The sequence below is a fragment of the Cervus elaphus genome, chromosome 15, assembly GCF_910594005.1.
Source record: "Cervus elaphus chromosome 15, mCerEla1.1, whole genome shotgun sequence".
NCBI lineage: Eukaryota > Metazoa > Chordata > Mammalia > Artiodactyla > Cervidae > Cervus > Cervus elaphus.
In genome coordinates this window covers 43015303-43029056 of record NC_057829.1, presented here as the reverse complement: position 1 = coordinate 43029056, position 13754 = coordinate 43015303, and the positions used below count along the sequence as shown (strand labels likewise).

General features: G+C 50.5%; 1 protein-coding gene across 12 annotated transcripts in view; it reads right to left on the bottom strand.

Moving 5' to 3' along the window:
• Window positions 1-414: 414 nt before the first annotated feature.
• The window catches only part of C15H10orf71 (chromosome 15 C10orf71 homolog), a 51287-nt gene continuing 37947 nt past the window's right edge, over window positions 415-13754 (bottom strand). For all 12 annotated transcript variants that reach the window (XM_043926379.1, XM_043926378.1, XM_043926370.1 and 9 more), the window contains 2 exons: window positions 9830-9932; window positions 415-5526 (listed from right to left, as the gene is read on the bottom strand). In XM_043926379.1, coding sequence (XP_043782314.1) covers window positions 1077-5381 — 4305 coding nt within the window. In that variant the 5' untranslated portion in view covers window positions 5382-5526; window positions 9830-9932 and the 3' untranslated portion in view covers window positions 415-1076. The remainder of the gene's footprint in view (window positions 5527-9829; window positions 9933-13754) is intronic.

Here is a 13754-nt window from a genome sequence, read left to right as displayed (position 1 = left end):
GACCCTCACTGCTCTCAGCGGTGCAGAGGTGGTCACTGCACCCTGTTACCCTGAATTGATTCAGATTCTTTTCTCCACATCCCAGAGGGACTTGGGAGAAGTGTGATTTCCTTTTGAGCACACGGCACAGGTACCAGTGATTACATCGGGACTGTTAGGGCCTGACTTGGGTCCCAGTCATCCTTGATGACGGCTAGGGTCTCTCTCATCTTTGCTGCCCCAGTGCTAGTAGAGAGCCTGGCCCGAGAAGGCAGGGACACTGGGATTGTGGTGGGTGAGTGCCAAGGCCACTCTGCTCCGAGTGGAGACCGTGGGTAGCCGCCCAATCGTGATGGCAGACCTGGAGGGTATGACTCTTTACTCACCAGCACAGACCCGTCACTGCCCACAGAAGATAAGAGTCCAGGGACGACACCTCGTCTGCAAACTTGTTTCACTTTTTACAAGGTGATCAGAAAATAGCCTTCAGAGGAAACTTTCATCAGTAAAGAAAACCCATTCTATTCAAATAAATATTTCTGCAAGGTTGCCTTGGGTTGCTCCTCAGCCGTTTACCCGCTAAGGTGAACCGGAAGGGCTGCTGGGTCTGAGCGAGGGTGGGGTGGCCCCTGTGTGACCTGACCTAGAAGGGGATGTGCTGGGCGGTATGCTTGCCAGCCAGGGCTCAGCGGGGCACAGCGTTTCTGGGGGCCTTAGTTGTGCTCAGGGTGTGAGCCGGCCCTTGAGGAGGAGTGGGTGGGATGCTGAGGGGAAGGCTTGTTAGGAATCAGGCTGGACACACATGGGTTCCAGGGTCAGGGGAGAAGGACAGGGAGGCAGGGAGGGAAGGAGTAAGGAAGAGGAGTGGGTCCGGGATCCAGGAGCTCTGAAGGGATTCTGCTTATGTGAGCAGAGCACTGCCCTCCCAGGGAGGCGAGCCCCTCAGGATCCTGGCTTCCTCACAAATTTTAGGGATCTCAAACGGCTGAATATGAGTTGATGTGTGTATGTGTGTGTGTGTGATTGTTCAGGGGGAGAGGGAAGTAGCTTTTCTGGGTTTGTTGTGGGGTCAGGGGCGGGTTTGCCCACTATGATTCTCAAGAAATGCCTTCTGTGGCAAAGTCCTCTAGGTCGTTGGTGGAGATGATGCCCAGGCTTGGAGCATCACCCCCCTCCTGCCCTGCACTCTGGGAAGGCCCCTCGGGGCGCTGGCCTGCAGAGGGCGGGGTGGGGTTGCCAGGAGCCTCAGAGGGCAGCTGCAGGACCACATCGTGGACGCTCTGGGGCCTGAGGCCGGCCGCCTCGGCGGTGTGAGGGCGCTGCCTTAGGAAGGTGGGGGCAGAGAGCTGAGAGGAGCAGCGCAGGGGCATCAGAGCCGTCACGGGCAGGGGCCGGAAGCCGGGGTACAGCACGTAGGGAGCAGCAAGGGCGTCCGGCGGGGTTGGCTCAGGGGAACCCCCCTCAGAGGATGGGATGGAGACCTTGACGTATTTGCCTGTCTCTGGGTCATAGAAGGTCTTGATTTTCACCTGGAGTGGCAGATCGAAGACAAAGTACTCTCCAGACTGGGGGTCTTGGAGGACCTTCTGGGTGGCAGGGTAAGGGGGCTGGGGTGTAAGGGACTGGGACCCCCCAGGCCTTCTCTGGACTGGCTCTGAAAAGGCGGACACCGAGTGGCGATGCAGGGGAGGGGGCAAGGAGCGGACCACAGGGAACCTGGGACGGGGCCTCTCTCTGGGGGACAGTGGCCTATGCTCTGAGTCCTCGGGGTTCAGCTTTTCTTCCCGGCGTTCCCCATGCTTTTCCTGTGGCTGGTCGATCTTTCTCCTCTTGCTTGCCAGCTTCTTCGCCCGCCGTAGGGCCTTCTCTGTTTTGGGTGGGACAGCAGGTGGCTTGCCAGCCGCCCTCTCCAGCTGAGCAGGAGGCTCTGGCTTCTCCAGGAGGCCAGCTGAGCTGGTGGCCACGTCCAGCAGAGAGCCTCTCGGAGAAAGCGTCCTGAGGTCTTCGGCTGACGGCTCCAGCTGGGGGTCAGAGCCAGGTTCCCATGCGAGGGCGTGTGTCAGGTCCTCCCTCCGGGCCACCCTGCCAGGGCTGGGGCTGACCCAGGGGCTGCTGCGGGGAGGCTCCCCTGGCAGCAGGCCAGGCTCACTAGGGACCTGGGAAGCATCGTCCCAAATGTTGCTGGCAGCCGGGGAACATGCACTACTCTCCTCCAGCGAGCTGGCATTGGGGGAACCTGCCAGCTCACCGGTGACCCATCTTCTCCCTGGGGGCCCTGCTCTGGGGGCAGACAAAAAGTGACTGTTGAAGCCTTGCACCTGCTCTTCCCAAAAGGTTCCCAGCTGCTGTGGGGGTAGCTGGTCTTCTGGGTCATCTTCCGGCAAAGTGATGGTAGGGATGCACCTTGGAGCATCCAGCTTCACCGGGTCTGTTGAACCGCTCTTGCCATTGTTCACCATAACTTTCTGTGTGGCCTCTTGGGGTGGCTTCAGCCCCTGGCCCTCTCCTGTGAGCGGAGAAGATGGAACACACCACTTTGGGGCTGCCTGGGAGGTCTCCGACCTGGCGGCGCTGGGCTCCCACTCATGGCCCTCCAGCCCCTCACAGGCCATGCCCTTCACGTGTGTGTCCCGTGCACTGGTGGGTGTCAGCGTGCTGGGCATTTCCTGGCTCTCAGGAGCACAGGGACCAGCATCCCCGCCCCAGCCTGGCCTTGGCAGTTCTTCCTCTTTGTAGCCACTGCCCAGTGGGGACTCCGAGGACATGGACCTCAGGAGGGGCAGCATGATGGGTTTGATCACGGGGGTGGCCCTCAGGGTGTTGTCTTTAATTGCGAAGAGTATGTGCTTGTTTGAAGTGGAAGCTGGTGAAGGTGCAAGGCCTTTGGCATGTGAAAGAGCTTTATCTGACTTACTTCCCCCGGTCCCAGTGCCTCTGAAATTAGCTTCCTCCCTTGGCGCCTTCCTGGGGCTACCTCCCGGCAAACTTTCTTCTTCTGGCAAGGATTCCCGCTTGCTGTGCTCCTCCACGCATACGTTCCCGTTACTCATGACACCGTACTGTAGCTCATCTTCCTCCATCACTTTCTCCTGCTCATCCTTCCGACCATCACCTGCACTCATGTCGTTCCTGCTGTCTTCCTGCTGGGTCTCCGTGAACCACGTCTTCTGCTGATCCTCGAACGAGGCAAAGGACTGATCTGAAGAGCTGGTGCTGAATTTGGCCTTACTTTTAAGGCCTGGCATAAAATCAGACTGGCTGTCGCTATAAAACACATCTTCTTCCTCGGGAGAAAGGGGCCCTGGGGAGAATTTCGGGTTGAAGTTTGGATTCTGAAGTCCTGCCTCTCTCTCGGGTTCTGTCTCTTGAGAGATGGATCTCAAGAATCCATTCTCTAGGCCGGGGGTCTTTGGGGTCTCCACAGCCTTCCCTGCCTCGGGGTCTTCACTGCAAAGCTTCAGGGACAGATGTTTCCTGCGGCGGCGTTGCCTGGAGTCTGGACGCCAGCCAGGCCTGGCTTCACCCATCTCTGATTCTCCATTGGTATTGTCCTTCTCATAGTTGTTCCTGTTGGCAGCCTCGCCGTTTACACAGAAGGGGGCTTTGGTGATAGTTGATGGTGAGGTGGGAGTTAGGTAGTTGTCTGCAGAGGCTGTATCAGGGTCAGCTTTGGGGTCCTTCTGGGTACTGATGAGTGGCACAGAAGGGCCGTCATCTGGGGTCTCCTTAGAGAGCTCATCCGGAGGGCTTTCCTCGAGCCCGTTGGGAAGGAGTCCACCGTTGCTCAGGGATTCTTGCTTGTCTCTGATTTTCTCATCCAGGCCTTTCACGAGAGGCGAGGGACTGTACGTGCTTTTTACACGCTTCCGCACATCTTTGAGGTTAAACAGCAGGCTGGGGGCTTTGGATTTGTAGCTGTCTCGGGACTGACATTCACTGGGCTCCTTCTCTTGGTATCCATTTAGCTGTCCTGGGGGTGAAGGGGTTATCTCCGCTGGCTGGCTCTCAGATGACTCCAGGACCTGTTTGGTGGGTATGACGGGGGTCAGAAGCTTACTGATGTTGAAAGGAGGATCATAATGCTCGTGGGGCTCCACAGGCACGTCAAGACCATCCTGTTCTGGAAACTGCGCCTGGGGATTGTGCTTTGTATACAAGGCTGGGCCTCTCCAGTTGGTCTGTTTCTTCTCTTCTGAAGCATCTTGTAGACTGTCTTTCCCTCCCCTGCCAGACTTTGGTTTCCTCCAGGGGGCATGGGTCGGTTTCAATGGAGGAGGGTCAGGCTGTGAGCTGGAAGTTTTTTCTTCGATAGCAAATACCTGGGCTCCCAAATCCCTCGACACCCAGGTTCCAGATGTGGACAGTGTCCCGGCAGCCATCTTGTTCTCTTCCTGACCGCAGTTGGCCCGGACATGGCAGGGCGAGGTTTTGTGCTCAGGGGCCGGGGGCTCTCTTAACAAGGGCGTGTCCTCATAATGCTTGAGAGCCTTGCTTTCTGGGACAGCGTCAGCAGCATCCTTCCTCTCGGGTAGCCTTGGCTGGTGGGCATTCCATGACTCAAAAGCACTGTTCTCACTATGGAGAAAGGTCCCTTTGCGAGCCCACTCCTGGCCCCTTCCAGGCTCACCAGTGGCTGCCTTGTGGGCAGGAGAGGGGAACTTTGGCTCGAATGAATTGGCTGCATGTTCAGGTGTTGGGAGGAAGCTGCTGGGGCCGTGACTGGCCATTTCGGGGTTCTTGGGGGCTTCCTGCTCTCCGTGCTTCCGGCCAGGCTGGTGGCTGGTCTGATGGGTGCTGGAGACTTCGGCAGGCACCCTCCTGACGGTCAAAAAGGCAGAATCAAAACAGAAGTTGACGCCACTTTCTGGAAGAGGAGCAAATTTGGGGGGATTTTTGAGAGCTGGAGGCTTGCTGGCAGGAGGCCTGCTGTCGCAGCGTTGGCTCTCGGTCCTGTCGAAAGATTTGATCAGAGACGACACTTTGGAAATAGGCTTGTTGCTGCTCCTCAGGCCAGAAACTGGCACTTCCAGTCTCCTCTGGGCTGGTGTCAGCGGGGGGCTGCTTTTGGGGTACTTCTCCTCCCCTTGAACGTACTTGGGCAGCTGTTGGAATGTGGCTGCCCAGCCTGCATGCTCAGTACCTTGGGATGGCAACTGACTCCAGATGCCGCTTTTCCTGTGTGTGTGGCTCACCGTTCCCTGGTGAAAATTCCCGAACACCTGGCGGGTGATATCTGGGGACAGGGCCAGGTCGGAGTCATGGAAGGATGCGTCCTCTGAGATGCACAAGCTCCGGAACGCGCGGTCCGTGAGGCTGCTCACCTCCTTGTCTGCATCATCCAGCACACTGCCAATGCTTGAGGAGTCGCTGAAGCCATCCGTGCACTTCTTACTCCCCTGCATCGTCTGCCAGCCAGGAAGCCTGTCCCTGTCAGCCAGTGGGTGCCTCTGGGTAATGATTCCAGAAGGGTTGGATGCAACTCTCTTCCCACAAAACTAGAGCTTCCTGATGATCAGATGCAATTGCAAAGTGGGAATTTCTTTTTCTCTGTAAAGGGAAGAAGTGCAGGGTATGAATATGATACCCAACTTAGCGGCATCATATAAGATGACATGCTTCTGTGGATGGGCAAGGGTGCCTGTGATGGTTGATTTTACGTGTCAGCATGGCTGGACCACGGTGCCCAGGTTTTGGTCAAATGCCAGTAAAGCAGTTTATACTCCATAGTGTGAGTGGGCCTTGTCCACAAGGCTGAGAAACCCTGAGCAATAGGCAATCCTACTTCTAGTCTTTGGACTGGACTTGCAACATTATCTCCCACTTGGGTGTCCAGCATGTTGGCCTGCCTGAAGATATTAGACTTGCCAGCCCCATTGTGACATGAGCCAGTTCCTTACAATAATCTCCTTCTCCCTCCATGTACATATACATATATATATATAAACATGGGTGTGTGTATATATATATATATATATATACACACTCACACACGGGTGTATATATATATAACAATAGGATATATCTCTGTGTGTGTGTATGTGTGTGTATATATTGATTCTGTTCCCCTGGAGAACCCTGACTAATACAGTGCCTCAAGTCCAGATGTGTCATTTTTGCAGAGAGAACTTCTCCGGCATTCCATGGGGGTGTTTTGTCCTTACTGTCTGTCACAATGCTTGGTTCATTTCCTTTGTGGTCCTGAGCACGATCTAAAATAAAATGTACTTCTTTCTTGACTAGCCTCTCCTTAGCCTATAAGAACCAGGTGCTCAGGAGCCACTAGACTGTCTGCTTGCTGACTGCCCTGGCCCCAGAGCCACCCCAAGAGGACACAGACCCTACAGCCTGCCTTGCCTGGGATCTTTCACTCTCTGACTTGCCCTTGGGTGTGGCCAGCGGGAGGTGCTGGTAGGAGCCTGGACTGAGGGGGACCCCGCATGCCAGGCGTTTCTGTCCCTCTGCTTGCTTCCTGCTCTGACTGTGGGTGGGGTCCGGGCAAGACTGCGGTCTTCTCTAACTACCGCCCCTGCCCTGGGCTCTGATTCTCCCTGCTGCCCTTACCCCGGCTGTCACTTCCTGAGTGACTCCACCTCCTGCGGTCTCCCCATTTCTGCCTACACTTCTCTTATAGCCCCTTCATTACATTCTTTTCTTCTTCCTTTTAAAATTGTGGTGACATACACAGGACACAAAATTTACTCTCTTCACCATTTTAAGTGTACGTTTCAATAGCATTAAGTGCATTCATACTGTTGTGCAGTCATCACCGCCATCCATCTCCAGAACTTTTTCATCTTGCAAAACTGAACTCTGTACCCACTGAATAATAACCCCCATTCTGTCCTCCCCAAGCCCCTAGAAACTACCATTCTTCTTTCTATATCTATGAATTTGACTACTCTAAGGTACCTCATTTGTGTGGAATCAGACAGTATTTATCTTTTTGTGACCAATTTATTCACTTAGCATCATGTCCTCAAGGTTCACCCATGCTGCAACACGTGTCAGAATTTCCTTCCTTTTCAAGATAACGTTGCATTGTATGTATATGTCACATTTTTGTTTATCCATTCATCTGTCAGTCGACACTGAGGTCGCTCCCACTTTTTGGCTATTGTGAATAATGCTGCTATGAACATGGGTGTCTGAATATCTGTTCAAGATCCTGCTTTCAATTTTGGGGGGCACATACTCAGAGATGGAATTGATGGGTTGCATGGTCGTTCTAGTTTTAATTTTTTGAGGAGTCAGTATACTATTTTCCACATCAGCTGTGTCATTTTATACACCTGCCAACAGTGCACAAGAGTTCCAATTTCTGTTTTTGGTTTTTTTCCGATAGTTGTGGTTGTTGTTGTTCAGCCACTCAGTTATGTCCCACTCTTTCCAACTCCATGGATACAGCACGTCAGGCTTCCCTGTCCTTCACTCTCTCCTGGAGTTTGCTCAAACTCATGTCCACTGAATCAATGATGTTGTTGATTTTTTTTACAGTAGCCATCACAACATGTGTGAGGTGGTTCGTTGCATTCCCTTCTGGATTCTTTCCGAGGATGCTGCTTCCTGACTGGGAGCCTGATCACTACTAGTGGGTACATACCTCTGATGCCTAGAGCAGGCCTGGCCAGGGTTGGGGACGAGTATGTGAAAAGTTTGATAAAATAGCAGGTATAGACCCTAGACTGGGCTCAAGTGGGGGGCATTTGGGACAGTGAACTTCTAGCAGGGTGCTGTGAGCCTCAGCTGCCAGATGAAACACTCACACAGCCTTCCCATTCATGTTAGCAGAGGAAGCTGGAGAGGCGGCACGCCCCTGCTAGCCTGGCTGGCCTGCACAGTAAGCGCAGGGGCCTGAACTGGTCTGCTAGGGGTGGAGAATGAAGATGCTCCACCAGGGTGGTAGGGCCGCATGTCGGGAGTCCCAGATCCCATCCTGGCTCCTCATAGAAGGTCACCTAAAGGTGTCCCACAATGGCCCAATGCCACCATGCTAGCAGCACTGATCTAATCCCAGAGGCTGGCCTTCCTCAGAGTTTTCTGCTTCCTGTCTCTTGACCACAGTGCTCTGGTAGGCTTCTGCTGATTTGTTGGCAGATTGACTTCTTTTTATGAATTAAAGGGCTGAGTTGGGGTTGCCAGAGAAAGCAAAGGACCTCAAGTTCTAGTAAACTGGATGAGCTGATGAGGCACCACTGACTGGCCCTGGAAAAGACTGTCTTTATGTGCCTTGAAAATTGGTGCTCTTGCTACCCAGAAAGAACAGTAAGTGCCATTCAGAAGGCACGTGAAAGGGGAGAGCAGCCACCTAGCCCCCGTACCTGGCCCACCTCACCCCATCGCCACCCCCTCTTCCCTCTTCCGCTTTGGCTCAAAAACCTGCAGAGGCTAATGCTCATGATCTCAGACCCCCACACAACTAGTTCTGACCACAGGGGTGGAAGCATTCAGATGTCTGGGGAAATGATTGCCTTTCTGATCAAAGGAACAATCCCTAGTGTCTCCATTCTCTTAGTGCCCCTTCTTCTTGCTTTATTGCACTCAAGAAGCCTGAAACTGTCTGTATTTGTTTGATCCCTTGGAGTAGGAAAGAGCAGCCCACTCCAGTATTCTTGACTGGAGGATTTCATGGACAGACGAGCCTGATAGGCTACAGTCCATGGGATTGCAGTGTTGGACAGCACTGAGCGACTGAGTGCACACACATGCACACACGCACGCACACACACACAATTCAACTTGTAACACTGAGGTGTTCACTTTGCAGCCCTGAGGGAGAAACAACGCTGACTGAAGGTCATTTGCTGAGGACCACCTGGCGGACAGAAGAACATTCCTGAGTCCTTGATGACCCTGCAGGGCTGTGAGCCTGGGCCAGAACCACCCCCTCCTCTGGAATCTGTGTTATTGGGGTAAGTTGGGGGCCCTCCATGGCTTCAGCCACTGTAAGTTAAGTTTTCTGTATCTTGAGGTCTTAACGATAGAGTCAGGGAGTCTTCTGATATCCTGAATGCTGGGGTTTTGACCTCAACAATGACTGAACTCAGTAACATTGGGGTTTCTCTACTTCCACAATAATATGGAAATAGGATACTTGGGGATCTAAATTAGAATCTTAGAGTTAAGTATATACCCCCAGTCAATTAAATACCACCTACTACTAGCAGATATTTATTATTTTTTAAACACTCATCTTCCATCCCCTCATTTGAGTAAGAACACTTGATACCTTTTGGGAAGTTTCCTCCCCTCTTGGCCTTCAGTCTTCATGGGGCTGAAAGTCAAGGAGCCTGCAGAGACCTCTCAGGGCCAAGGGCACATATGAGACCCAGAGAAGCCTATGGTACTGTTTCTCCTGGAGCGATGTGAGGATGAAGCCTCCCTGCCCATCTTTGTCAGCGGCAGCACCTTCTTTTTGTCCTTTCTCGGCTTGGAAGTTCAGCCTTCACCTTGAGTCTACAAGAGTTCCCATTTCCTTTTAATACTTATCTGTTTCTGATTTATTTGTCTAATTTCTGTTTCTGTTGCATGAACCAAAAAACCCAAACTGATCTAGGGTTTATGTCAGAATTCCAAACAGTTAACAAAAGCTGATCACTGGTATTTAGATTATTCAGAAAACAACCACATTCCTTCTGCCTCAGGAAGAAGAGAGACCTCCCTCTTGCTGGCTTCATTCAGATACATTCTTCCACTCTTACTTGACTGACTTGGATTCAATGGGATGATCATAAAGTTGGCTTCAGCTTCCCCACTCCCACCCCCTAATCTCCCAGATACTCGGTGGAACCTTCAGCAGAGTAACTCAAACTGAAGGGGTTTCCAGGGCCTGGCTCTTGAATTAGTTCCATACCTGTTACAGGAGTGGGGGTTGCAGGTGCCTGCCTTGTTGGGTTTTAGGATCTGTAGTTTTAAAACTTCTTTTCACGCTGACATTTGCTGACATTGCTGCCCATCTAGAGAGAAGAAGAAAAGTAATCTTGTTAGAACCCCTCAGGCCAAAAAACCAAGCAGGCATTCAGTGCAAAAGATACCTTTAAATGTCAGCAATACAATTGGCTTTCAATTTTGTTTTAATTTCACATTTGAACTCAACAAAATTCCAAATATAGGCAAGGTAGTTTTATATCCCTTCCAATGTTCATGAATTTGTGTCTGGCCCAAGAAACCTTAAGAAACCTATTTCAAGCCTTTGGGATTTTTACTATGATTGGCTTAGTTGTGAAATCACTTTTTGCTAGTGATTTGCTTTGGGCCTTTGGCCCAAAGGCCCTTTTCCCGTGTGAAATAATAACTCAGGTTTTGCAGTAAAGAGAATTAGAGTGGTTGAACTTGAATCCACTCACAAGGAAGAAGTTTTCAATTTATTGTTGGCAGAAGCCTTGGGTATCTGTTTGGACAGCTAAAAGAACCCAAAAGCTGCCCAGGAGAATTTTAAGAGTATTCAGAATGAAGTGTGAACTAGTTAAAATAAATTCACTGTGCACACTATAAATGCAGACCACTGGGGCTTCCAGAAGACTGTCTTCATCTTGTAGCTCCTGGATATTAATCCAGTCCACAGTAGCTTATTAATAATATCAATAATCACAATAGCTCAAATTTGTAGACTGCATTTCTTTGGAGATGCCCAGAGGCACTTTGTGCTGCTCACTATTTGGCTAGCTGCCTCCCTGAGGCTATCCTTTGTGTCCTGACCACGAGCTGGGTTCACCTTTTCCATGGCTCATGCCATATTGTCACACATCATAATCCAGGTGTAATAGGAACTGATGGTTGCTTCATTCACTCCTCAGTTAGAAAATTCCACGAGTCCAGGAAGGGAGTCTTATTTGCCCTCATATACCAAACATACCAACACAGAAGCCGGATAAATGTTTGTGGCAACGCTCTGAATTGGGTGTCTTCAATTTGAATTTTAATGGAAGGCTAACAGACACAGAAAAGAAGCAAGAGAGAGAAGTTCTATTGAGCAGGACCCCTGGCCTTGGGTCTTAAGGTGACTTAGAAAGCTCAGATTTGTGTCACTAACGAGAGAGCACACTCCTCTGTCTGCAGCTTCCCCTGGGTACAACTTCGGGATGAGGGTGAAATCAGTGCCTGTCACATACGGACAAGACAGAGGTGCAGAAGGCCATGCTGCCATTTATGCTGTGGACATTTAGGGAGTCATCACTCTGTGCTGGGGGTCACAGACTCACTGTCATTGCTGCTGAAGCACGTTTTTCAGAGGCCAGCACAAAACCATCCTGCTCCCTGCTTTCGATTGTTTGAAGGAAGCCAACCTCAATGGCTGAAAAGTCTGGCTCATAAGAGCATTTTTCAGGTGAAAGAGTGCAGTTTCCCTCAGGCAACACGAATGAGGCAAAACAGCATACTGTCAAGTCATGCTTTAAGCAAGGCCTTGGAATCTGCCTTGATGAATATATAGAAACAAGAATGAATATTTATTCATGGTGTGGTAAGTTCCTATTTTTGTCTAAGCCTTCAAAATCAATTCGTTCTTTTAAATGCTTCCTGACTCCTCACCCCCTATTATTCCCTTGACTCATTTACTCTGCCTTTAGTCTCCCCTCCCCCAGGGGATTGCTCAAGGGGGAACTTGGCTCCTCATCTGACTTAACTTCTAAGGTGCAATCAAGACTGTTGGCCACTCTCTTCCTCAAAAGCTCTCCCATCTTGATTTGGGAGATGTACACACTTTACATCTCAGCCTAATGGTTCATCCCTTATCTTCCTCTCTTGGACGGTTGGATTTCCTCTGCACCTGGTCCTGGGACCTCTTCTCCTCTCCCTTGATGGGCTCCCCAGGAGATTTTACCCACACTTGAGCTTCCATGCACTGATGGCATGTCCAGGCCAGGTCACCTGTTTTGTCCCAGCTCTGTCTCCATCTGTCCCCTGAACAGCTCCACAAACTCACACATTTAATATGGAACCCATTACCTTTCCATAGGCCAGTTTTTCCTTTGAGGGTCCCAGAAATCTGACTCACTGTGCCTGCTCCCTCTCCCTCTTCCATGCCTTCCCTAAACCAAGCCATTTCCAGGTCCCACAAGTCTCATCTTTGAAAGGTCTCTTACCCCCCTGCACACTATTTCCATCTCCACGGTCACTGTGTGGCCCCAGCTGCTGTCATGTCTCTCTTGGGTGATGGCAGGAGCCCATTGTCATTCTCTGCACCATACCCAGAAGCAGCTTTTAAAGAACAAATCTGTTCATGTCAACCTCTTGTTTAGAATTGCCTAATAACTTCCCAGTTTGAAAGACTGAAAATCAATCTCCTTAAACAAGTCTCCCTCTCCATCCTTATCTTGGACTATTTTTCTCTTCATGCTTGGCTTTCCAGCCACCCTGGACTTTTACCAGCTTCTTCGATATGCCATGCTACCTCCTGCCTCAGGGTCTTTGCACAGGTTGTTCCCTCTGCTTAGAGTTCTTTGACTCTACCTTTCTCCTGTTAACTGCTTAACTCCTATGTATACTTCAGAACCCAGTTCACAAGCCCCTTCAATAAGGCAGATTCCTCAGGCTAAGTTTCTCTGTTGTCTGCTTTCACACCACGCTATACCCCTTTCCTTTGAAGTACTTACTTTAATTGTAATTAAGTGTTTAACTGGATTACTGTGGAATGCTTGTCTTTCCTGCCAGGCTGGATGCCTCCCTGTGGCAGGGGCTCATGTCTCTCTGGCTCTCCAGGCCGTCTCCCCTTGTGGCATGGTGCATAGCACAAGAAATATCTGTTTACAAATTAGCAAATCCCTCGACTTCTGTCATGATATTATTCACACTATTGACTGGCTTAGTGGGACTTTATTGAAAGTGACGTATAATCCAGTAGTTCTAGAATTATCACAAATTTCAAATTAGTGAATTTGAACCCAGGTGACTTTAATTTTTCCTTTTGATTCCAAGCCCTAAAAGATATAAAATCTGCCTGTGGTGGGAGCTGGAAGCAGGCTGAGCAGATCATCCTCATGCTGGCCCACAGGCTGGCTGGCAGAAGGTGTTCACTCACACCATGGCATATACCAGTTAAGTTAGGGTTGAGTTTTAGGCTGAATATATGCTAGCATTTATATCAGGGAGAAATAAGTGACTTCACGACTTTGTCATTTTCCTGTTTGTCTCTCTAACGGCACTCAGGGCTCCATGTTGGGGAATGGTTTTGAATCTCTCTGGAGGGCTAGTGTCCAGAAAATAATTGCTGCATATGTTAACTGTGGTGTTGATTACAGACACATTGCAAATGGTCATTAGCTGAGGTGATACCTAAATTATGGGTGTCAGCAGGTGAAGTGTTGGCATCTGCTCTTATACAGACAACCCTGGAGCCTAGACAGACTTCTGAGAACTGCTCTCCCAACACTCCATCTGCAGATGCTGGACGCTGGGCAAGGGTCCTGCAAAGCACCAGAGTGCACAAGGGGAAATAGGGTCCCCAGCAGGAATGCATAGACAGGGTTTTCCAATTCAGCCTTCAGGGAAGGGCCAAAGGCTCTGGTGATACAACCATAGAGAAGACATGCATGGGGCAAACTGGGGCATGCATGCACTGCTGCTGTAGCCAGAGGCAGGGAGAATTATACTTGAAGAAGTGTTTTGTCTTCCTTTCATTATCAGGATCATCTTTTTGAATTAAAATATGTCAAGCAAGCCAGATCTGTGGGAGCATCCCCATGAATCAGCTTTTTCTCACCGTGAGCAATGACATAGCCTTTGCATGGTTGTTACTAAATTCTGACTCTTCCAAAACGTTTTCTCACATGATGCTTTTC